Source organism: Chlamydotis macqueenii, chromosome 25 (genome assembly GCF_036417535.1).
Source record: "Chlamydotis macqueenii isolate bChlMac1 chromosome 25, bChlMac1.mat, whole genome shotgun sequence".
In the NCBI taxonomy this organism is placed as follows: Eukaryota; Metazoa; Chordata; class Aves; order Otidiformes; family Otididae; genus Chlamydotis; species Chlamydotis macqueenii.
In genome coordinates, this window is record NC_141580.1 from 4,668,652 (window position 1) to 4,691,627 (window position 22,976).

At 45.8% G+C, this 22,976-nt stretch overlaps 2 protein-coding genes across 4 annotated transcripts in view; both read left to right on the plus strand.

The window, feature by feature from the left end:
* The window catches only part of ACLY (ATP citrate lyase), a 29,660-nt gene extending 12,976 nt beyond the window's left edge, over window positions 1-16,684 (plus strand). Inside the window, exons 7-29 of one of the 2 annotated variants that reach the window (XM_086766488.1) lie at window positions 330-464; window positions 2,304-2,418; window positions 2,890-3,026; window positions 3,411-3,472; window positions 3,644-3,761; window positions 3,921-4,075; window positions 4,479-4,569; window positions 5,732-5,761; window positions 7,519-7,660; window positions 9,531-9,699; window positions 10,185-10,289; window positions 10,544-10,740; window positions 10,908-10,989; window positions 11,345-11,455; window positions 12,010-12,137; window positions 12,331-12,424; window positions 12,772-12,926; window positions 13,606-13,756; window positions 14,292-14,435; window positions 14,634-14,747; window positions 15,262-15,344; window positions 15,584-15,660; window positions 15,853-16,684. In XM_086766488.1, the coding sequence (XP_086622614.1) occupies window positions 330-464; window positions 2,304-2,418; window positions 2,890-3,026; window positions 3,411-3,472; window positions 3,644-3,761; window positions 3,921-4,075; window positions 4,479-4,569; window positions 5,732-5,761; window positions 7,519-7,660; window positions 9,531-9,699; window positions 10,185-10,289; window positions 10,544-10,740; window positions 10,908-10,989; window positions 11,345-11,455; window positions 12,010-12,137; window positions 12,331-12,424; window positions 12,772-12,926; window positions 13,606-13,756; window positions 14,292-14,435; window positions 14,634-14,747; window positions 15,262-15,344; window positions 15,584-15,660; window positions 15,853-15,947 (2,690 nt within the window). In that variant the 3' untranslated portion in view covers window positions 15,948-16,684. The remainder of the gene's footprint in view (window positions 1-329; window positions 465-2,303; window positions 2,419-2,889; window positions 3,027-3,410; window positions 3,473-3,643; window positions 3,762-3,920; window positions 4,076-4,478; window positions 4,570-5,731; window positions 5,762-7,518; window positions 7,661-9,530; window positions 9,700-10,184; window positions 10,290-10,543; window positions 10,741-10,907; window positions 10,990-11,344; window positions 11,456-12,009; window positions 12,138-12,330; window positions 12,425-12,771; window positions 12,927-13,605; window positions 13,757-14,291; window positions 14,436-14,633; window positions 14,748-15,261; window positions 15,345-15,583; window positions 15,661-15,852) is intronic. The other variant, XM_086766489.1, reaches the window with a different exon arrangement.
* A 972-nt stretch (window positions 16,685-17,656) lies between these two features.
* KLHL11 (kelch like family member 11) lies at window positions 17,657-22,270 on the plus strand. Of its 2 annotated transcripts, XR_015261121.1 has the most exons (3): window positions 17,657-18,129; window positions 18,218-21,503; window positions 22,253-22,270. XR_015261121.1 is itself a non-coding variant. In XM_086766904.1 (2 exons), exons 1-2 carry the CDS (start codon window positions 17,657-17,659, stop codon window positions 19,812-19,814), a joined length of 2,070 nt encoding a protein of 689 aa, XP_086623030.1. In that variant the 3' UTR covers window positions 19,815-21,610. The 2 variants fall into 2 exon arrangements, 1 of the variants encoding a protein (XP_086623030.1); XM_086766904.1 differs by lacking the exon at window positions 22,253-22,270 and having other exon boundaries at window positions 18,218-21,610.
* Window positions 22,271-22,976: the final 706 nt, after the last annotated feature.

Below are 22,976 nucleotides of genomic sequence, written 5' to 3' on the forward strand. Positions count from 1 at the left end.
CAGAATTGAAGGACATAAAAATTGCTCTGTTGGACCAGAACAAAACAGCACCTGAGCCAGGGCCTGGTCCGTGACCATGGCTGGTAGTTAATTCTTACGGGAAATCTCTGGATTTGGTAAATACAATTAAATGACTGATGTGGAGGAAGGGGAACAAAGGTGACCTAGCTTTTGTAAGGATCTCTGTATAGTAGCAAATATCATAAGTAAATGTGTAATGCATGTTTCTGGATAAAACAGAGCTAACTCTGTGGTTTTGGTTTGGTTTTGTCTGTGGGTTTTTTTCTTTTCTTTTCTTTTTTTTTTTTTTCTCTTTTCCCCCAATGTAGTAGTGACTAGTGATGGCGTCTACATCCTTGATTTGGCTGCAAAGATTGATGCAACTGCTGACTACATCTGCAAAGTGAAATGGGGGGATGTGGAGTTCCCCCCTCCCTTTGGCAGGGAGGCTTACCCAGAGGCAAGTAACAACCCACTCTGGCTCAAATTCCCCTACTCTGGACTACAGGATTAATTCCTCACTGCTTGTACGTGCATGGCGTTGGACATACACATGCATATGTCCAAGTATTTCTCTCTTACGGGTTTTGTCACTATGTTTCAAGGACTTTGGCACTGCTGTCCACAGGCTGCTGTTGTACTAGAACTTCTCCCGATAGCACTCTGAACTGCAATTGCTTTCCATCTTTGCGTGGATGTTGTTTCAGTTACTTTATTTAATTCAGAATTGACTTTTTAAAATGGAGGCTTACATTTAACTTCATTCAGCTGTGTGCCAAAGTTCTGTACTTGTACAGACTTCCTTAGATGGTTCTTGCCTGCATTGCTGCCCAGTCAGCACCACTATTTTTTTGTGGAAGCACTGGTTATTGACAGCACTGTGGCAGCTGATGCTCCCTCGGTGTTTCAGTTTCTGAGAGCAGAGTAGCAGCTGTGTGCAAAACCTGCACATGAGCATCAATCCAGAGGAAATAATTACCATCTCTCAAACGTCAAAGTAAAAAGTTAACATCTTAATACGCCTGTTTTCCTGAAAAGTGATGACCAAGAAAAGACCTGCGGGCAGACTTTTTGTTTTAAAGTTAGAAATGCCTGTTTCTTCTCAGAATCCTCTGGGTTTGTACTGCTGGTTGCATAAACAATGCTTCACGCAGAGCCTCACAGCAGCTTCAAAGACTGTTGGAAGTAGAGCTCTCTCCTTAATTGTTCTGATACTTATTTCAGGTCACTGTTCTGCTGTCTCCAAAAGGGTATTTGTCCTGACTTTTTTTCATTTTAATAATTATAATTATGCTTCAGTTGGGGAGGGTTTTTGTAACATCGCCAGGAGATCCATTTAGCTGTTTCTCTCCATGTAGCCTGCTGGATGCCAACACTTAACTCAATTTGCTCCTGAAAGGATCGGTTCAGTTTTTGTCTCTGAATCATCCCCCTGCAAGCCACTGTGAAGGTTATTACAGCAGTGTCTTTGCTGAGAATTTTAATGAACCCCAATGAAGTGCTTCACAACAGGCAAGCAGGCTGCGATACAGCCAAATTACAGCTCTCTTAGTGATTACGCTCTTGGCTGCAGCACAGCCGGAGAGTGTGTAGCCATGGGTGTGTTGATCTTTAAATTTCCTCTGGTCTCAATATACAAACAAGGTGAGAACAAGACTTTTCAGTTCAGTTTGTGGAACCATGAAACCTGGGAGCTTCCCAGGGCTGGCTGAGCAGTGGAGGAAAAGGCCGCAGTTCATGGAAGGGCCAGTGTAGCGCAGCCTAGTGAAACATAACCGACAGTCAGTGGCATTTTGAAAGTTTTTAATGTGCAAACAGGAAAAATCATTTGTAGAGTGCAGATCCAGAAGCAGAAGTAATATCAAATTTATGTATAGCTATCACTTGTGACTTCACCTGGGACAAACAAGAGACAAGCCAGCAGGCCTTATAAAGACAACACAGTCTTTGCAGGATGTGACTTTTTTTCTTCCCAAGACAACAGAAATTTGAGCGCATGCTCAGGTTGATCGCTTTTGAATTTGTTACAGGTAGAATGGTGCAAGCTGTCTATATCCAGTCCAATTCTGGTGTTCTGTCTTGGAGAACACCTAACACAAATCAGTCCTGGCCCTGAGAGAGAAAGCTGGGTCTCTGTCCCTTACGAAAACGGTGTTTGTAGTTCTGCTCTCCCCTTGGTTGTAGTGGAGAGGAGATGTGGGAGCTCTGCGTGTCCAAACAGGCCCAGCACTATGAACCCTCTGGTTTTGAAAAGGAGGATGCAGAAAGAAGATTAAATTAGGTGCTGCTCTGTTTGCAGGAAGCCTACATTGCTGATCTGGATGCAAAGAGCGGAGCCAGCTTGAAACTTACTATTCTGAACCCCAAAGGCAGGATCTGGACCATGGTGGCTGGTGGCGGTGCCTCTGTGGTTTACAGGTAACAGGAACAAGGTTTCCATAAAGGGGGCTGGATTTATAGTGCTGGAAAAAAATAACTGATGCAGCCTCTGGAAAGGAGACTCTTCTAAAGCCATCTTTTCCCTGCCATGAGTGCTTGGGACCTCTTCAGAACGAAGATGCTATGCAGATTTCTTACCAAGATGTGAAATGTAGTGTCTCTTAGGGATTTAATTTAATTAGGTGGAGATATGGTTTCTTTTTGACTTGGAGAGAAACAAGCTAGCTGAAAGGTAATATCATTGCTGTGGTGGTCACTGAGTTCCCATCGTATTTAGGAAGCGTAACAAGATTATTAATGAGTGGCCCCAAGAGGAGAGCAGCTTTGTTGTCAGCAGACAGCATGATCTCTCTGTTACAAGTCCTACTTTCCCAGGAATTTGGAATGCTTTATTAAGACCTTCACAGTGACTCAAATCGTAACTGATCTCTGAAACAACTCTTTTTACAGTGACACCATTTGTGACTTGGGTGGTGTGAACGAACTGGCTAACTATGGGGAATACTCGGGAGCCCCCAGTGAGCAGCAGACCTATGACTATGCCAAGACTATTCTCTCCCTCATGACACGAGAGAAGCACCCTGAAGGTAAGAGAGTCGCTACAATTTCCAAGCTGCTCAGCTGTGAAGCTGCGTGTGGGGAAAAAGCTGAACAGATCTGAGCTGTTACTATGCTTAGACCTCCCTGCAGAGCTTTTAATGTACTGCTGTCTTCCAAGTGAAATAGTGATGGATTTCTGTCAGCTCCTGCTTCAGAGACAGGAGCAAATATGGCTTGAGATATTCCTACCAGAAAAATTCTTGCGTGGTACAAAGCTCTTGCCTTCCAGGCTCCGCCAAACACAACTTCCTGCAAACTATTGGCTAGTCTGAACTCCAGCATTGTTTCGCTTTATGTCCTAAACTGCTTCATGATCCCACAGTACGCTGTGTCCTTAAAACAGTTTGATTTATGTGTCTGTCTTCCCTCAGGTAAAATCTTGATCATCGGAGGCAGCATTGCTAACTTCACCAATGTAGCAGCCACTTTTAAAGTAAGTGACTTCTCAGAAGCATCAGCAAATGCTCACAATCATCAACCCCAAGCCATTCTGCCCAGTTCGATGTTGTGCTGGCTGACAGCGCATGTCTTCCAGGAGTTCCTGAGATGATGAGACAGGGTATGCATCGGGCTGCCCAGCTCACCTGTCCTGTGTTTCTGTTAGGGCATCGTGAGAGCGATTAAGGATTACCAAGGCCCCCTGAAGGAACATGAGGTGAGGATCTTTGTGCGAAGAGGAGGCCCGAACTATCAAGAAGGGTTACGTGTCATGGGAGAAGTTGGTAAGGACCAATGATTCCCTTAAGTTTTGTTCTCCCATCTTGTTTTTTCCACCTGCTTTCTGCTGAGTGTTTTCAAGGTTAAATGTCTCACATCAGCAGGTGCTCATCTTGTTCATTTTCCCCCCCAAAAGTCTGACTGTTCTTTGTATGCATACACAGGGAAGACAACTGGGATCCCCATCCACGTCTTTGGCACGGAGACTCACATGACTGCGATTGTGGGCATGGCGCTCGGCCATCGGCCTATTCCCCACCAGCCGCCCGTTGCAGCCCACACCGCCAACTTCCTCCTCAACGCCAGCGGCAGCCCTTCGGTGAGTCCCTTCCCCTCCATGAAAGGGAACGCTTGTGAGGAGACTCCTGAAGGCAGCTTCCCTTGTCTGAACTGGTCGGAAACGGATCTTGGCCACCATTTGTACGAAGCTCTAGGAAAACTAAAGTGACTCTCCTGCATGGTTTATTGGGAGGGGCCCTCCCAACATCCACCTTGCTTATGCAGAAAATGGGACCCCTCAAAACCAATGTGGCTCTTGCTTCTACTGGAAACTTGCCCATTAAGGAGTCTTCCCTCCCTTGACTAAAACGGTCCTATCTCCAAATTAACTTTCTTGGGTTTTCTTTGTAGAATAGCAAAGACAAAGCGGCCATCTCCTCCCGCAGGCTCTGAGCTTTATCTGGCACACTACCCCGTACTGACTTGGCTTCTGAATCTTTCAGACTCCAGCACCAAGCAGAACAGCTTCCTTCTCGGAGTCCAAACCAGATGATATTGCTCCAGCCAAGAAGGCAAAACCAACAGCACCTCTTGGTAAGTTCTCCATTGAAAATGATTGCTAGGAGTTATCTTCTGCTCCAAAAGAGAGAATGTGGACCAGACTAATGTTTTTTTCTGGGTATAAAAGGGAAGCAATTTTGTGTTACCTGTCTATCTTTGTTCTGAATTTGGTTAAGTGCTTTCAGCATGTTGTCACTTGTTGTGCTGTTGTCCTACACAAGGTAAGTCAGAGTTGCCTTGATCTGGGATGTTCCATTGAAATAGTCCACACGGTTTGAGAACTCCAACAGTCCTATGTCCTGTTATGTGAGGCCAGTGGATAACAGCTTAGAGCATCTGTGCGGTGGTTGCTGAATTGAGGCCTGCTTTCCAGTTAAGTACGTGTGGGGTGTTCCCACGGGATGCTGCTGGAACGGCGTAGGTATTCAGAAAGTCCTTGGTGTGTGCTGCAGCTTCCTGGATGAACACTGTAGTCAGTTCAGCAGAAGTTGAAACTCATTCCTCGCACATTTACAGTTGGAGGCTTTCAGTTTTGGTTGTTTCTGTTTTTGTTTTTTTTTTTTTTTTACTGAAGTTTGTTGGAAGCTTCTTTAGCGTGGTAAAATGCAAGAGCTTTGGCAGCTTTTTGCTTGCATTTGTTGGAAGCCTTATTGGGTAAGAGTACGTTGTAGGGGGGAAAAACAACAGCAGTATTGGGCAGGTACAGAATGTGATAAACGTCCTGGTCTTCTCCCTTGAATGTGAGGGGTTACTGGCCTCATTTACAACACTATGGCATGATGACAGCAAGATTCCAATCAGATTTCAGTGAAACTGGAATCGCAAAACCCACTACTGCTCTCTTGATTATTGTGCATAGAATTTTGCATGAGCAATACTTCAAAAATATACTGAAAATATAAGAGCCATGGAGCTTGCAGTGCAAGGAACTGTCACCTGAACCTGAGATGTGTTTGTGCTGGGATCAGCAAAAAGTTTCTAGACAGCAAAATGCAAAATACGATGTCTAGATATGTGGAGGGGAAGTACAGTGGAGATTGTTCCAATCTGCTTGTTTTTTAACAAAAGCAAACCCAGGAGGATGAGCATTGTGGGGAGGAGGGAAGCTGCAGCACCCTGCCGCAGGTGCCCTGCTGTCGGGATGACAGCACCCGACTCTGTCGTATTGTTGCATGAGTGATTCTCTCTTTAACAGATTCAATCCCAGCCTCAAGACCTGGTTCAGGTAGGACACGTGTGACTAGCTGAATGTGTCTGGCCTTGCTGGCAGCTGACTTTTTTTATTTTTTAGTTCTCAGTTTTGTTGCTGTTTTTTCTTCAAAAGTTTGCAGTGTTGTCTGGTCCTTCCCTTCCCTTCTGCCCAGCATATTTAGCTATCACCATATGAACTTTTCATGTGTTTTTTTCTTTTTTTTTTTTTTTTTTCTCAAGTGCAGATCACATACTCCTTTGCACAAAAGCTTGTTCTATCTGGGGGAGAGAGGGACAGGTCTCAAACAAACTCTACTCTTTCTTCCTTTCCCCCGCCCCCAGTCATTAGGGAGAAAAACAGACCTAGGCATGTTGTGAAAAGCTCTGTTCTCTTTGCTTTCCAAAAGAAGGAATCACTAACTGTGCCTAATAACTGGCCTTTTGTTTCAAAGGGGAACAAAATAGTGCAGGTGCTGCGCTTATGAGCCTTGAAGGGCACAGAAAAGTTACTGAATGAACTAAATATTCTTGTTGCCTTATCGGTTCAGGAAACCATTAAAGCTTGTCCTCAGTGCAGTCGCGGGGACTTTAAGCACTCTCTTGAGCCTGTGCTGGATGAGAATAAACTGCTGAATCGGGGGCAAAGCAGACAGAGTTTCAAGCCATCTCCCCTATCGTAAGAGGATGGACAGTAGAAGATTCTTCCTTGTGTCATTCCGGACAAATAGCATCATCTTTCTGGGCCTGCATTTTCCTGTTTCTGTGAATACCTTGCAGCCACCTGCACGATAAATGAAATTTTTCAGGGTAGGCAGTTTCCTAATAAGTCATGTGGCAGTGCGTCTGAAATGTGAACGTGTGGGACTGGAGAACAGTGACTGATTTCTTGCTAAAGCCAGAAGAACAGTAGCCTGTTTAATCTCTAATGCTATTTATCTTTTGGTTCAAAGCCAAAAATAAATGAGCTATAGACTGAGCTGGGATCAGCAGTGGGATCAGCTCTTGAGTTCTTAAGAGTTTTAAAATGAACTTGCCTGGAGTGACAGGGAAGAGCTCAGTGTTTTGCTGTCACAAGTGGTGTAAACCACGTTAAGCAAACAGTCCATCCTGACTAGCTGAACTGTTGCCTTTCCTGTGAGTCAGTGCCCTGAAGCCAAGTTTTGGGCCATATATAAATTCTTGGAGCCATCAGGTTTGTGTTGGAGTCTGATCATCAAAAACATCTGAAAACAAAAGCTGAGTATGTAGAGCTCCTTTGCTTTTTGTCCCCTTCACTTCCTACTTTTCTTCTTATTTCCTATCATCCTACTGTGGTGCCCCGACAAACACAGGAGTCAAACCTCCTGTGGTTCTCCCAGATTGCAGGCCGTGTGCAAATAAGTAAATAAAATTCAAAGTTCCCTTCCTCTTCAGCTTTGCAGAATAAAACTATGTGGGAGGAACATGAGTGGCCCGTGTGAGAAGAGGAAGAGGCAGTTTTCACTTCTTTACTTCTCCTTTCCTACAGTAGCTCCCCCGCTGTGATTAAGCACTTGCCCGTTTTGTGAAACCCAAAACCTGGCTATTGTGTTCAGAATTCTGGGAAGGGGGATGCTGCTTCATCTGCAGTTTCTTCCTTAGTTTGGGCAGTGCGCCCACCACATCCTGCAGCTCACTGGTGGGGTTTAGTTTGGAGGGAGGGGAATATGCTTGTCAGTGGACATCTGGCAAAGTTGCAGCTCTAGTCTTGTGCAGATACACATTTTAAATGTGTTTGGGTTTTGTTTTTATCCCCGCCCTCTCTCTGAGCAGGTAAAGCTACAACCCTGTTCAGCCGTCACACCAAAGCTATCATTTGGGGGATGCAGACGCGAGCCGTGCAAGGAATGCTGGACTTTGATTATATTTGTTCCCGGGACGAACCTTCAGTAGCTGCCATGGTTTATCCATTCACGTAAGTAGCCTGTGTTGCAGTCAGAAAATAATGCAGGCTTCCCTTAAATTCTTCTGTTAGCTTCTTCCTCTCCTAGTCTCCACTGTTCTTTAGCGTAGCTCTGCCCTAGTCTACATCTCTGCTTTAACGCCTGCTCCTGTGCCCCCTTCCACCAGCAGGTTGGCTTTGCAGACTCCTTCCCATTTCCCTCAACCACTGATTTCAGGCTGCTGTGTTGAAACAGCTTAACGTTAGACACACAGTTTAAATCCCACTTGATACTCTTTCAAAGGGTGTTCCAATTCTGCTCCCTCACTCAGCAAGTGAGGAAGGCATGACTAGTTGGGCTTTCTTTAACATCCCACTGGCTTAGCAGAGGCAGGAAAAGGCTACGTAAGGCTTCTTCCACTCATCTGCTGTTTGCTGCATGCTTGTCTGAGACATCTTGATTTGTGCCTGCATCAGCTGGAGTTTTTCCCTCCAAATATTAGCCAGAATTGGAGCAGCTGTGCTAATAGATTAAAGCAGTCTGTCATGTAGCCAAACAAAACAAAACAAAAAAAAAATCCCGTTCATCTTGTTCATACTCTTTCCTACAGTGGCAGTAGTTTCTTAGCAGGCAGGAAGTGTGTGGATGCTGCAGTGGGATAGAGAGCTCTTGTGGTATTTATCCTCTTTTACCGTATCCCCTCAGCTACTGGGGATGAGAGAGGCTACTGGCTATTGCAGATTGCCCTCGGGAAGAACCTCCAGAGCACAGCTCTGCGTAAGCTGTTTTGTTATTGTACCTCATGAGCGTGTGTGGGGGGTGGGTCTCCCTGTCAAACAGGGGAAGGAGGGAGAAGGAAAGGAGCGGCTGTCAGGCTGCTGCTTAGACAGCGAGATGGGAGCCTGCACAAAGCTAGGAGGCCTGTTTCATTTCTGTGGTGTTTACAGACATCCAGGCTAGCTGATGTCTAATCAACCTCTGTCCTGCTGAGAATTTTGCCTCTTGACAATTAAGTACCTTGTGCTGTTAGTCTGCAGCTCTGATGATAATTGCAGCTCTGTGATGCCTTCTCAGCACGTGCAGACCTCAGGGTGCTGAAACAAAGTGCGGGCATAGCCACATCGATAGGTGAGTGGCAGCCCCTTGCAGCGTCGCAGTTGTTTAATGAAGAAAAAGCCACAGGGATTAAAAGTTTAAGGCTACCTATAACTACCTGATTCTGCTTGACCTTTTGGAGGAAGCCAGGCTGGCAAAACCTGTAATGTTCGGTTACAAAGGTGCCAGTATGGGAACACAGCCAGTACCTCTGGACTCTTAAATGACTGAGTGGTGTAGACTTCAAGGAGGCTCCAGTTGGAGCACCTACCATATATAAACCACAATACCTACAGTGAGCCGTTCCTGGGTGTATCTCCTTCAGGGTGTGTGGGGCAGGGGGGGTAGAGTCTTACTGCAGCAGAATTGCAAAGCTGACTGGCCCTCACATTGCTGTTCACTGCAGGTATTAGTTTCCTCTTCCCCCAGTTCAGTATTTGTTCCAGCCCAGTAATGCAGCTTTGCATGCATCTCATTCATTACTCTTTCTGTGCCTCATTCTGTCTTCCAGCTTGGAGTAGAATTGAGGCTCTGGTAACTTCACTGTGGGAGAGCTTATTCATCTTGCTGGATGCCTCTGTCCCCATTAGCCCGTCTCCTTCCATATGCTGCTCTGTTCTATACTCTGAAGAACCTTCTGCTGTTAGTATGGTCCCTCCCCATGTACGCTCACTTGCTAGTGAGTGTCTCACAGTCAGTTTTGGTGTCTGAGAACTGGGGTTTGTAAACTCCTCTGTCTGCATGCACTGTATCCCCTTCTTTCCAGTAGCCCTAAGGGTCAGGGCTTTTTCATCTTCTCCTCCACAGTGGTGACCACAGACAGAAGTTCTATTGGGGACACAAAGAAATCCTGATCCCAGTTTACAAGAACATGTCAGATGCCATGAGGAAGCACCCAGAGGTGGATGTTCTCATCAACTTTGCATCTCTGCGCTCTGCTTATGACAGCACTATTGAAACCATGAATTATCCACAGGTGAGTGAGGGATCCAGAAGAAGCTCAAGAAAAGAACGCAGATCTTGTCAGCAGGGTACCAGTGTTTCTTAAACTGTGATGGCACGAGCAAATTGTCTTGGTCTTCCAACTTGGCAGATGACTACCTCAGTTCTAACTCCTTGTAGATGCTAAGGTGGACACTGGAATTCCATAGCAAATTCTCATGCTGGAATTGCAATTTGTGTAAGAGGAACTTGGCGCCTCTTGGTTAGGAGCAGTTACTTTGGGTTGGTTAAAATATAGTGCTGCTCTAACGTGCGAGGGGGAGAAGAAAATTATCTGAACAGTGCATCGAGACTGCTGTGAAGATCGCAGCAGACTGCGGATCCACATGCTGGGCCTTCCTGTATCCGAGTACGCAGCGTGAGCTTCCAGAGGCCTGGCGAGAAGCAAAAGCTGATCATGCGGTTCTTTTAGGGTGGCTGCACAGGAGGTGACTGATGTTTTTCTCTATCTCGATGCAGATCCGCACCATTGCCATTATTGCCGAGGGCATTCCAGAGGCCCTGACACGCAAACTGATCAAGACAGCTGATAAAAAAGGAGTCACTATCATTGGGCCTGCAACTGTAAGGACTGATGACCTTTTTCTCCTCTTGTCCATCTGTCTTAATCTTCAGATCAGCTTTCTCTGAAGGATAAAGTATATCCTACAATCCATTTTGTCTTTAGTCATACAAAGTGCACCTTAATTTCTCACCTTAAGGTCAGGTTACTGTCTTGCGTTGCTTGTATCAGTTCTGATAAGACTGTCTTACAGAAATGTTCCTAAGTCTCATGTACATCTTAAAGGGCTTTGTATCTTGTTCTAATTTTCTTATAGGTTGGTGGGATCAAACCAGGTTGCTTTAAAATAGGCAACACAGGAGGCATGCTGGATAACATCTTAGCATCAAAACTGTACCGTCCTGGCAGCGTGGCTTATGTTTCACGGTCCGGAGGAATGTCCAATGAGCTCAACAACATTATTTCCCGAACCACTGATGGGGTCTATGAAGGGGTGGCCATTGGAGGAGACAGGTAGGAGTCCGCATCTTCAACAAAGACACTGGTTTTTAAAGTCAGTCAGCAGAAGAGTTGGTAGTAATTTGGAGGAAGAAGGGCAAGTTGGCTGTTAAATTTTTCTTCTTTCAGAAAAGTTTATGAAATAAGTTCAACTTCTGCCATTTCTCCCGTATTCTACACAGATATCCTGGTTCGACTTTTATGGATCACGTCTTGCGTTATCAGGATACTCCAGGAGTGAAAATGATTGTAGTACTTGGAGAGGTGAGTGAGACCAGTTCACTCCTATCTTAGAAATACCCCTGCGGTTTGTTTTGGGAGCATCTGACCTGTCTGCAAGGATGCTAAATAACAGCTACAAATAAGTGGCAGCTATTTATACTTTTCTTGAATATCTCCATTTTTATTTCATGCTTCTTTAATCAAAAGAAATTGAATGTATTCCACAGACAAAGCACAGCCTCTCCTACTTAAAAAAAAAAAAAATCAAGTAAGGAGGATTTGTTCTGAGAAAAAATATCCAAGTAATGCTTCCATGTGCGTCTCAGAATTTTCTACCAAATTTTTCTACCAGTTTTTTACCAGCTCTCTACCAGCTCAGCTGTCTCTCTCTCTGCAGATTGGAGGCACAGAAGAGTACAAGATCTGCAGGGGTATTAAAGAAGGTCGTATCACCAAGCCAGTAGTGTGTTGGTGTATTGGTACTTGTGCCACCATGTTCTCTTCAGAGGTATGTGCAAAAATGGAGGCAAATGCATAAAATAAGTATATATCCATGACAGGAAGGGGAAAAAAAACCAACCAGACAACTTCTTTCACGGTGCCTAAACCTTCCAGAATTGCAAGTAGCAACTTCACGTGCAAAAGTTAATTAATAAAATGATACAAGCTTTTTGTGCTTCTGTAGTCTGCCTCTGGAGATTTCTGAGGGATTCTGTGTACATGTAAAGAGAGCCCAAAGAGCGCAGGGAATGCAACAGATTCTCACAGCCGCTCGCTTCTGGAGTGGGAATGGGAAGGATGCATGTTAAGCAGCCCTGGAGAGTGGGGGAATTTAGGATGTCAGTGGACGAGCCTGGAGTGACTCCACGTTGGAAAATGCCACGCATATTGCAGTGTTGACTGTAGGTGCCACCAAGAGTTCTGTTAGTCCAAAAAAGAGGGCAGATGTGCAGTCACTGGTATTCCTCTGTCACCAGTTTCCTAGTTAGTTCTTTATTCTGTTCTACTCTCTGCAGGTAAAAAAATTGTATTCCTTACTGCTCTCTCTTCTCTTCTTCGTAGGTGCAGTTTGGCCACGCAGGAGCTTGCGCCAACCAGGCTTCTGAAACTGCTGTTGCAAAGAATCAAGCCTTGAAAGAAGCTGGTGTGTTTGTTCCCCGCAGTTTTGATGAGCTGGGAGAGGTCATTCAGTAAGTCACGTTAACAGGGTACCTTCAGCAAGGGACAAAAACTATTAGGGCACTGATTCTAGCCTGAAAAGGAACAGATTCCTGCTTAAGGAAAGCAACTTCTACTCATTCTGGGGTTTTAAGGTCTAGATTAAGATCACTTCGCTTGTATCTCTTAAAAGGCCTTAAGTTAACAAACGGATTCTCTCCCTAGGTCTGTCTATCAGGATCTTGTGGCCAAAAGAGTGATTGAACCAGCTGAGGAAGTGCCTCCTCCAACTGTGCCAATGGATTACTCCTGGGCAAGGGTGAGCTGTGCTGATTTACTGCCTTAGAAGTAGACAGGATGTTTGCTGTGATCCTGGGTGTTCTTGGCAATATTGGTGTTGCCCTGGGGTTATATCTGATAAAAAAGGAACTGCTATCATTGGGCCTGCAACTGTAAGGACTGGTGACCTTTTTCTCCTCTTGTCCATCTGTCTTAATCAATGTACCCTTTATTCCGCGTCCTGCACTTTATTTGTGAGCTTGCTGGCTGGGCTGGTTCTAGGCTGTGGAAGCTGCTCCACAGGCAAGCTTAAGGCATCGTTGTTTGACCACTCTGCCTCCTACTGCCCCTTGCTTCTGATGTGGATCTCTTATGCTGCTGTTTCAGGAGCTGGGTCTGATCCGCAAACCGGCTTCCTTTATGACAAGTATCTGCGACGAGAGAGGGCAGGAACTCATTTATGCTGGGATGCCAATCACCGAAGTCTTCAAAGAAGAGATGGGAATTGGAGGGGTTCTGGGCCTGCTCTGGTTTCAAAGGAGGTGAGGCAGCTTTTGTCAAAGTTCCCAAATTCTTTTGCCTGAAGTTTTGCTTGTTTATTAATAGATTGTATTGTGAATGTGGATTCATTGGAAAAGTCATCTTTGTCCCCTCCTCTGACACCACATCAGCATTTCAAGCCTTCATACAATGTGTTTTAGTCTTGGGATTAAGTTTTCCCCAGGTTTTGTGGTGCACTGAGGAAATTTCTCTCTTCTAGGCCAGTTTCACACTCTCTTTGCTAACCAGCCTACAGGGAACCAGAATGGCAGGAGGCTGCTGCCTTCATCTGATTACGCTTTCATTAGAGGCGCTTCTGGCACTAACTGGAATCTCCGGCTCAGCAGATCAGGAGGAACAGAACTGCAGCACAGCCTCACGGCTCCCCTCAGGGAGACCCACAGAGCTCAAGGATCGGTCTGCTGAGCATGTGCAGCCTCAGCACACAAACCTGACCCTCAGCTCTGAGCTAAAACGGCTCCTGGAGAAATGGAATAAAAATCTGATCTCTGAGAAGGATGCTAGGATGCACTGATGGGTGTTGTGACCCTACGGCTCCCTTTCTCTGTCCTACTTCTTTCAAGCACACACCTAAACCAGAAGTCACTCTCCAGTATAATACCAAGTGTCTTGTTATTCAGTTTTTTTACAATAAATGACTTTGGTCTCTTTCTTGCTCAGGTTACCAAAGTACGCCTGCCAGTTCATTGAGATGTGTTTGATGGTCACGGCTGATCACGGGCCTGCTGTATCTGGAGCCCACAACACCATTGTCTGTGCGAGAGCTGGAAAAGATCTTGTCTCCAGTCTCACTTCAGGCCTTCTTACTATCGTAAGTACCTAATATCTGGAAGATTTAGCTGCGTTGCTCATTACTCTGCCTACGTCTTGTTACTACTAATTTAATATTTAATCGGCTGCAGAGCCGCGGACAGGTTGTATCTGTTCACTGACACTTGGAATTTGCTGAATTCAGTTCTTAATGTCATGATGCTCTCAGTTTAAAGCCTAGTCCCTTTTAGTTGTAAGCAAGACTATTTTGATGTCTCTCATTTGAGTCTAGAAATATTTTGTAGAGGTCAAATTTCTGTCAGCATTGTCCCTATATGGCTGCCTAGTCTGTTCCAAGACTGACAAGTGAAAATGTGACTAAATCAGATTTAGATTGCATTTCCCCCACGCTGTCTCTAGCGTTGGCTGTGTATTGGCACTCGTGTTGAGTTACAAATGGATGCTTTATCTCAGGTGCCCAAGTTATTTCGTGAATGCCACAGTGATGGGCAGGGTGGATGAGAAGATAATCTCATGCTTGTTTTGTACCTGAACTGGGGAGTCCTGTGCCATAATTCCCTTTGTATCGCACCCAGGGTGACCGGTTTGGTGGAGCACTGGATGCTGCAGCTAAAATGTTCAGCAAAGCCTTCGACAGTGGGATTATCCCTATGGAGTTTGTGAATAAGATGAAGAAAGAAGGGAAACTGATCATGGGCATTGGACACAGAGTCAAATCAGTAAGAAAGCTACACTAGTACAAACTGGAGGGGTTGTTTTACGGAAGGGTGGGGAGAGAAAAAGCAAAGGAAAGAAAACTGGCCACTTTCAGAGGCAGCTATTTACCCAATTCTCCTAAACCTACAAATAGTAGAGCTTATGGCAGGTACCTGTGTAAGAGGCAACATCGGTGACTGCAATGTGTTCTTAACTTCCAGATAAATAACCCAGACATGAGGGTTCAGATTCTCAAAGACTACGTGAAGCAGCATTTCCCTGCCACCCCGCTGCTGGACTATGCACTTGAAGTAGAAAAAATTACAACTTCAAAGGTGAAATGCGCCAGTGTTGAGTTCCTCTTGAGCACTCTTTCTTACGGGAGGAAAAGTGACCAGGGGCTAATGCTGTAGTTTAATTGCAGTGCTTCATAAATTGTTGGTGGTGGTTTTGTTTTTCTATGGTAGACTTGTGGCCAAGTTCAACTACAGTTTGGTAAGGCTGAAGGCATCTGTTGGACATCAGGAAAACGCTGAACAACCAAACACCGTTATCTGTGGTGTCCACTGGCCACACTGGAACTGTTGTGTTTAGCTCTAAGGCAGAGCTAGCACATGTGGTGGGCTGTGGCAGATAATTCCTGTGGTTTGAACCAAACACAGGCCCGTTCTTTAGGGCTGTTTTTCTGTCGTTCGTGTTAAGCAAAGCTCTTGCTCAGAATTCTCCATCGCGAGGCTTGTGTGTCCACAGTTATGGGCAAGCCTCAAGTTACTAAGGATGAAAGTTGCCAGATGAACACAACTTGCCACTGTTAACGTCTTGACTGGGGTGTGTTTTCATTTCCTGCAGAAACCAAATCTTATCCTGAATGTAGATGGCTTTATTGGAGTAGCCTTTGTTGACGTACTCAGGAATTGTGGCTCTTTCACACGGTAAGTGTGTCATGGGCTGAGTTCTCCTGGATCATGGCCCTATAAAAGTGATGGGAGCCATACTGCCAGCTGGGCTTTCAAAATGACATTGTGACGGAAATACAGCCTGTGCTTGGGGGAAGAAAGCTTTCACATGAATTTGGTGTTGCTACTGCCACCAAAGCAGACTCAGCCTTTCTAAGATTGATTCCTTAAATAGATCGCTATGAGGGACTGTTTAATTTTTTTTTATTTTGCAGGGAAGAAGCAGATGAATATATTGATATAGGAGCTCTTAACGGCATCTTTGTACTGGGCAGGAGTATGGGATTCATTGGTAAGTTTGCCGTGTTCCTGCGCCTTCCCATCCTACTGGGGATTGCTGCTGTGGCTACCCCTGCCACCGCAAACATGAGACAGACGTGAACCTCTGGGGGACTCGGGTCTAAAATGCGAGTTGTAGGAATCCAGAAAAGGCAAAGTCAGAACAGGAACAGAAGTCTTTAAACACGAACCACTCTTATTTTAGGGCACTACCTGGATCAGAAGAGACTGAAGCAAGGTCTGTACCGTCACCCGTGGGATGACATATCCTATGTTTTACCAGAGCACATGACCATGTAGGGTGCCTGTAGCATTGCCTCAGAATGTCACGTCAAGATGACAGATGCCTGCACAGAGGACAGCCACAAAGGGGACTCTGATGTATACCATTGGAGCTGCCTGGTCAGACTGTGTGAAGCAACTGTTTATAAGAATAGAAACTTACTCTAATAAAAACCAAAACTTGTGATATTCCATATGTTACCTGCTGTATTTAATACTGTCTCTCACCCTTTTATTTTTTTCTATTTTTGTTTATTTTTTGTTTCCAGAGAAGATTTTAAGGGGTTGGGGGAGAGTTTCGCTCATAGGCGTGGTCTTACCGAACTTGCCGAAGATCCATTAGTCTGGTAACAAGCTGTCACTTTCCCTTTCATTGGGAAAAGTGTCCATCATTCCCATAAGCCATGACTTGGGATTTTTTGCTGTTGGTTGTTTTTTTCAATTTTTTCACTGTGTTCTCATCTTCAGTCTGGTTGTATCCTGAATACTGGGACCACTGCTGATGTATAACCAATGTTACTCGAACTCTGGTGTAGTAATTTAAAGTGTAAAGTTGTAACATACTGCTGTTAAAACTGTGAAGCTACATGTGTCTGTATTTATGCAAACAACTTCTCATTTACTGTTAGATTGCTGGTATATGGAATGTCACTCGTGTTACCTGCAGATGCAAAAATAATCTCAGTAATAATTTTAGTGTCCTACTTGTCTGTGTATTGTAACCTAACTCAAATAAATGATACACTACTAATTTACTCTCTTTTCCACTTTTGGCTTCTAAAAGTCGGTCCTAATCAGTGTCTAATGGAATGTGTGACAAACTGGGAGCTAATCACTTAACAAAATGTGGTTATTTCTCATTACGTGTCTTCTAGTTGATTTAAAAGAGGGGTGGGGAACAAAACAAACACCATACAGACTTATCCATGTTTCAGTGTAGGTGAAAAAGATTAAATCTATCAAAGTAGAGAAGAAATACGAGGAAATAAATTACCTGTAATTTATATAGCATTATAGAAGAGTTAGGGAACTGTATCATGTTGTATAGTAAACATGAAATAATCTACTATAAATGAAATAATCTATTTCTAATTAAAAAAAAAAAAAAGGTCTACCTTAGTTGGACTGAGTGCATTTGTCCTGTAACATCCCTACCCTGCAGCCTTGCCTGAGACAGCACTGTTAAGGAGGGGGGAAAAAAAAAATCATTAAAAGGATAGCTCAAGGCTCTGAAAACAACCCGTGTCTATTTCTTGTCTATGGCAGCTATGTAATTTGGCAAAGGGATCCAATTCCCTTGCAACTGCGACGTGTGCAGGAAGCTACCTTTGTGCCGTGCAGGCCCAGCAGCTCCCTCCAGGGGTTTTTGGCGTCCCGGGGCCGAGCACAGCCCAACCGCCAGCCCCTCTCCCGCCTTTGGCCTGGGGCGCGGGGCCTGGTGCTCCTGCCGCCGCGCCGGCCCGAACGGCCTCCCAGCTCGCTGGGGAGCGAGAGGGGCGTTCACCTCGGTCGCACCCTTGCTCCCTTCAGCTGACAGCGGCCCGGGCTGACGGGGAGCAGGATGGGGAGCCCCGGCGCCTGTCACACCTCGCCCCACCCCGCGGCCCCGCCGCCATTTCACCTGAGGCGGCGGCGCCCCCCGCTCCTCCTCCCGCCAGAGGGCAGCGCCGAGCACGACGCGCGCGCCGCCGGCGCCCCGGGCGCAGGCGCACTGGCCGCAGCCCGCCATGTCGGACAAGATGGCGGCGGCCGCGGCCTCCCCTCAGCCGCAGCCGGGCCCCGGCCCGCCGGCCGTGGAGGCGGAGGGCGGGGGCCCGCGCGGCGGCGGGGTGGATGGAGAGGCGGAGGCGGAGGAGTTCGGGTGCCCGGCGCACTGCTCCGACCTGGCCTGGCGGCAGAACGAGCAGCGCCGCCACGGCCTCTACTGCGACATCACCCTGGCCTTCGGCGGCGGGCGGCCCGGGGCGGCCCGCGAGTACCGGGCGCATCGCTCCGTCCTGGCCGCCGCCACCGAGTACTTCACGCCGCTGCTCTCGGGAGGCTTCGCGGAGTCGCGCTCTGGCCGCGTGGAGCTGCAGAAGTGGAGCTCGGAGGGCGGCCCCGATCCCGACACGGTGGAAGCCGTCGTCGGCTTCATGTACACCGGCACCATCCGCGTCAGCCCCGGCAACGTCCACGAGGTGCTGGAGATGGCCGACAGGTGAGGGGACACGGGCCCGGGGGGGCTGGCTGCGACCGGACCGGCGGCAGCTGGGCCGCAGCATCACCCCTGTTCGTTTGTTCTGCAGGTTTCTGCTGACCCGGTTAAAAGAGTTCTGTGGAGAGTTTCTGAAGAAGAAGCTCAACCTCTCCAACTGCGTTGCGGTTCACAGCTTAGCCCACATGTATTCCTTGAATCAGCTGGCCCTCAAAGCTCAGGATATGATCAGGAGAAACTTCCACAAAGTTATCCAAGATGAGGAGTTCTACACTTTGCCCTTTCACCTCATCAGAGACTGGCTCTCAGACTCGGAGATCACAGTGGACTCTGAAGAAATCCTTTTTGAGACTGTTCTGAAGTGGGTCCAGAAAAATCCTGAGGAAAGAGAGAGGTACTTTGAAGATCTCTTTAAACTGCTTAGATTGTCTCAGATGAAACCCACTTACCTTACTCGCCACGTCAAATCTGAAAGGCTGGTGTCAAGCAACGAAGCCTGTCTTAAATTGGTGTCTGAAGCCGTGGAGAGTCATGCCTTGCGGTCTGAGAACTTGCAGTCTGGTAATCTCCAACATTCCGCTTGTCCTGTAGCGTTGTTGCCACGTTTTGGACAAAACATGGATGTCATTATGGTGATTGGCGGTGTGTCGGAGGGAGGAGATTACTTGAGTGAGTGCGTAGGGTATTTCATCGATGAAGATAGGTGGGTAAACTTACCGCACATACATAACCATCTTGATGGGCATGCTGTTGCTGTGACAGAATCTTACGTTTATGTGGCAGGCTCCATGGAGCCAGGGTTTGCCAAGACTGTAGAGAGGTACAATCCAAACAGAAATATTTGGGAGCAAGTCTCAAATCTAATAACCAGAAAGCATTCTTTTGGCCTTACCGAAGTTAAAGGAAACTTGTACAGTATTGGTGGACATGGCAATTTCAGTCCTGGCTTTAAAGATGTGGCCATTTATAATCCTGAGCAAGACAAATGGCTTAACCTGGAGTCAGCACCAAAGATTCTTCGCGATGTCAAAGCTGTTTCTGTAGAAGACCGGTTTGTTTATGTTGCTGCTCGTACCCCAGTTGACAGTGATAGCGAAGATGGATTGAGGGCGGTTATTATCAGATACGATGCTGAAACGAGGCAGTGGCAGGACGTGGAGTCCCTGCCGCTCATTGATAATTACTGCTCTTTTCAGATGTCTGTTGCTAACACAAACTTTTACCATACGGCATCGTGCTGCCCCAAGAGTTACCCGATAGATAACGAGGAAGCCAAGGTAAAGATCTCTGGCAGGGCCTCGGATGAAATACTTGAAAGCTTACCCCCAGAGGTTCTTAGCATTGAAGGAGCAGCTATTTGTTATTATAAAGATGATGTGTTCATCATCGGGGGCTGGAAGAACAGCGATGATATTGACAAGCAGTACAGGAAAGAGGCCTATCGTTACTGTGCCGAGAGAAAGCGCTGGATGCTTTTGCCTCCTATGCCTCAGCCTCGCTGCAGAGCAACAGCCTGCCACGTGAGGATTCCCTTCAGATGCTTGCAGGGAACGCAAAGGTACCCTATGCCGCAAAATTTGATGTGGCAAAAAGATAGAATAAGGCAAATGCAGGAAAGGCAGATGCAGGAAATACACCGACACTCCCTGAGCTTACGGAGAATGCCACGCTCGCAGATTGAGTGCTAGTTTCTGGAATATCGCTCCTGATGAATCTGGGAAGTACTGTGCTAAACCATTTTGTTAGGCTTGGTATGTCTTTATAAGACCCGAGGGTGCTGTTTGCAGCATCTTTTCTGTATTGAAAGTTAAGAAGCTAAGAAATTGAGGATGGATGGGAATTGAGAAGCTGTGTGAATCCAGCAGTATTACTTAATGGTGCCCAGGGAAATCCTGTGGCCTGTAACGGGCCGTAAAATATTTCTGGGAGCATTAAGTCCGTTATTTCTCTCTCCAGATCTTTGTTTTCAAGGATTTCTGTAGAGGTGGTCTCTAACAGTTCTATTTTGAAAGTCAAAGCTCTGTATCTTAATCTAGCCGTTACATTTGTGTGTGCTTGAGAGCACCTGTTTTATTTGCACTTATATATTGACATTCCTTTGGTTCTCTCCTTCTCAGTGACTAAACTCCGCGTGTATTTGGTGTTAGTGTACTTAGCTTTCCCAAGTTGGAGGCAAGTGCAATAGTTATAACTATGTCCGAAAAAAAAAGCACAATCTTTCTTTATAAAGTTACTTCAGGATGTTTCTATGTGCATTAAGTATTCTGTATCTGTATGTTCTAGAAAGGCTGCGGAGTTTGTTTATGAATGGATAATCGGTAGAACATCAGACACTTGCTGAAACAAGGACTGGAGGCAGTAGGGTTTTTTCGGGTGTATCTGGAGATGCTTTGAGTTTGTCTTCGATCGTTTCATTAGAAACAGGGGTCGTCAGCCTGATAAAAGGAGTGAAATCCAGCAAAATAGCCGCCCACCAACACTGACTGTTCAGTTCTGTCAGCATGGGTTAGCGAGAACGAGATTATTTCACAGGAACAGATTGAAACCTGTGCGACCTGTGGGTCCTTTCTCAGACGTTGCATGCGTTTTAATTCTAGTGAAAACGTGATCAGAAGAACCCCTGCGAGCCTGTTTCCAGCCTGGCTTTGACAATCAGTACCCTTTGCCTTCGGTCTGCTTTCCCTGGAAACTTTTACAGTAGCTACGCTGCAGTGCTCCTTAACAAACCCGCACTTGGTGTTCCTCTTGAAGTGAGGTGGTTGAGTTTTCGTAGTCTCTAAGTATTTGAATTTCCCCACTTACTGTATCGGGAAGATTTAAGCTGATTTAAACACCTTTTGGCTTTTTGAGGTGGTTTTACATAAATCAGTGCCCTGATTGGCTCTGGTTTGCTTGCTGCTGTGCTCCCAAGAAACAGAACTTGGAATATTTCCTTCAGAGTGTCACTGCCTCTCAGTTAAATGTCCCACTGAACATTCCTTCTCCCTGATCTGAAGAGCTCCGGGATGGTTTAGGTTACTGGCGGATTCAGTGCATCCTTCCTACCTCCTTTTCTTCCCCATCCTTCCCTTTGTTTGAATGTTCCAGGTTTTTGCATGCAACCCAACTCAGGATCATAGGGAAGGGAAAGGGAGGAGTAACCAGGGTGTTCCAAAATTTGTGTAGACAAACGTTGTTGGAGAATCTGTTTACTCTCTTTGGTTCATATGATGATTTGCTGATGGTCTTGATGGGGGCAACGTCTTTGTGAAAGAACTTCTAAACAGTTTGGTGTTTTCGTTTGTGGTTTGTTTTTTTTTTTAATTGTTTAGCTTTCTGAGCTGATACTTCTCATTTTCCAGTTCAGCAGGCAACCTAGATCATATCTGAAACGATGGGTAAGTCTTTCAACCACACAGTGCATAAAGGATTCTCTGATAGTACATCCCTTAATGCTCCACTTTGCAGTTCACTTGCCACTGTGCATATGAATAACTTGTCTTTTTTGTAATAGGCTAATCTAGATTACATTGTACAATGCTGGCCTAATGCAAGAGAGGAAATAGGAACGCTTGTTCAGGCTTAAGGCTGGTGTTCAGAAGTGGCTGTTACCAAATCCGCTGGTGCAGGCCTGCACGCAAGGGGTTAATCAGTGGAGTTTGGCCCCTATACTCTTGCAGATTTGTCTGGATTTATTTAAAAATTACTGCCTCTACGGCAGGGTTTGTGAACAGAAGTGTGAAAATGCCTCACGGCTTTAGCACTAAATCCGTTGATTTAACCTGAATTGGTGGGAGCTGATTTTAAGGTACTTTACCGGACTTTGCACAGAAAAAACTGAGAAGAGTTGACGTTCTGCATCCCACTGACTTTGCTGCGGAGATGTAACAAGCAGTTGAAGGATGGTAGTTTGTCAGACCACCACGGCTCTGACAAAGCCTGTCAACAAATACACTTTGTAGGGAGAAACACCAAGACTATTATTTCCGTTGAAATACGAACTAAATACTTGAATGCGTGGCAGCGTGCAGCAAAGTTAGATGTAGGAACAAACTTCTTGCAGTCTTTCTTTTTGTAAGCAAAATTGATATTGCACTTACCCTAAGAACTGACATACAAGCTGTATCGTTTACGAAAAACATTCCAGTCAAAGACAACGTCAAAACAGCTTCGTGTCTGGACAGCTTCCCGTGTGAATGCCAGCCATGATGCTGTACGTGGTGCACTCTGTCTCCATACGTTCTGTTTGCATGGTGAGTGATTTGGGCACTGTGAACAGCACCAGTTTGCTCTAACTTTTGCTATGCCAACTCTATGGAATTTTTAAGTGGTAGGGTTTTTTTTTTTCAGCCTTGACTTTAAGTGGACCAATTGCATTGCACATGACTTTTACCTGACAGGTCTAACTCTCCGTTGTATCACATGTCGGTGTTCGGAGGAGTTGTGTTATTGACTGACAGTAATTTACCCCACTAACCTGTGAATCACATAACCAATTCCTTGTGGCCCATGACTGCTGTAGCTTGCTGGGTGTTTATAAAATGACCCTGTAAACAAAATCTTGGGAATTCTTTCAGTGTGTTTGTAGTGGCTAGCTAAATGTCAGTAAGATCCTAGTGTGTAGTGAGTATTAGAAGGCTGACTTCTGGCCTTCCTAATGTAAAAGAACATCAGGTGGAGTTTTTCCTCCTCCTTATGACAGTTGTACCTCTACACCCGTACTGAACACGTGCCACAAAATGCATGTTTCATGTCCTGTCTTTCTGCTCAAAGTATTAGTGGAGTAGGACCCATCTTGCCTAGCGCTCGGCGGTCGTCGTAGTGATTTCTAGGTGCCATGTGTGTGCATAATGCTTTATAACAACCTGAGT

Coding starts and splice junctions, on each gene's coding strand:
- KLHL11 (XM_086766904.1), top strand. CDS start 17,657: ATGTCGGACAAGATGGCGGCGGCCGCGGCCTCCCCTCAGCCGCAGCCG. Junction 18,130..18,217: donor GTGCTGGAGATGGCCGACAG/GTGAGGGGACAC, acceptor TTTGTTCTGCAG/GTTTCTGCTGACCCGGTTAA.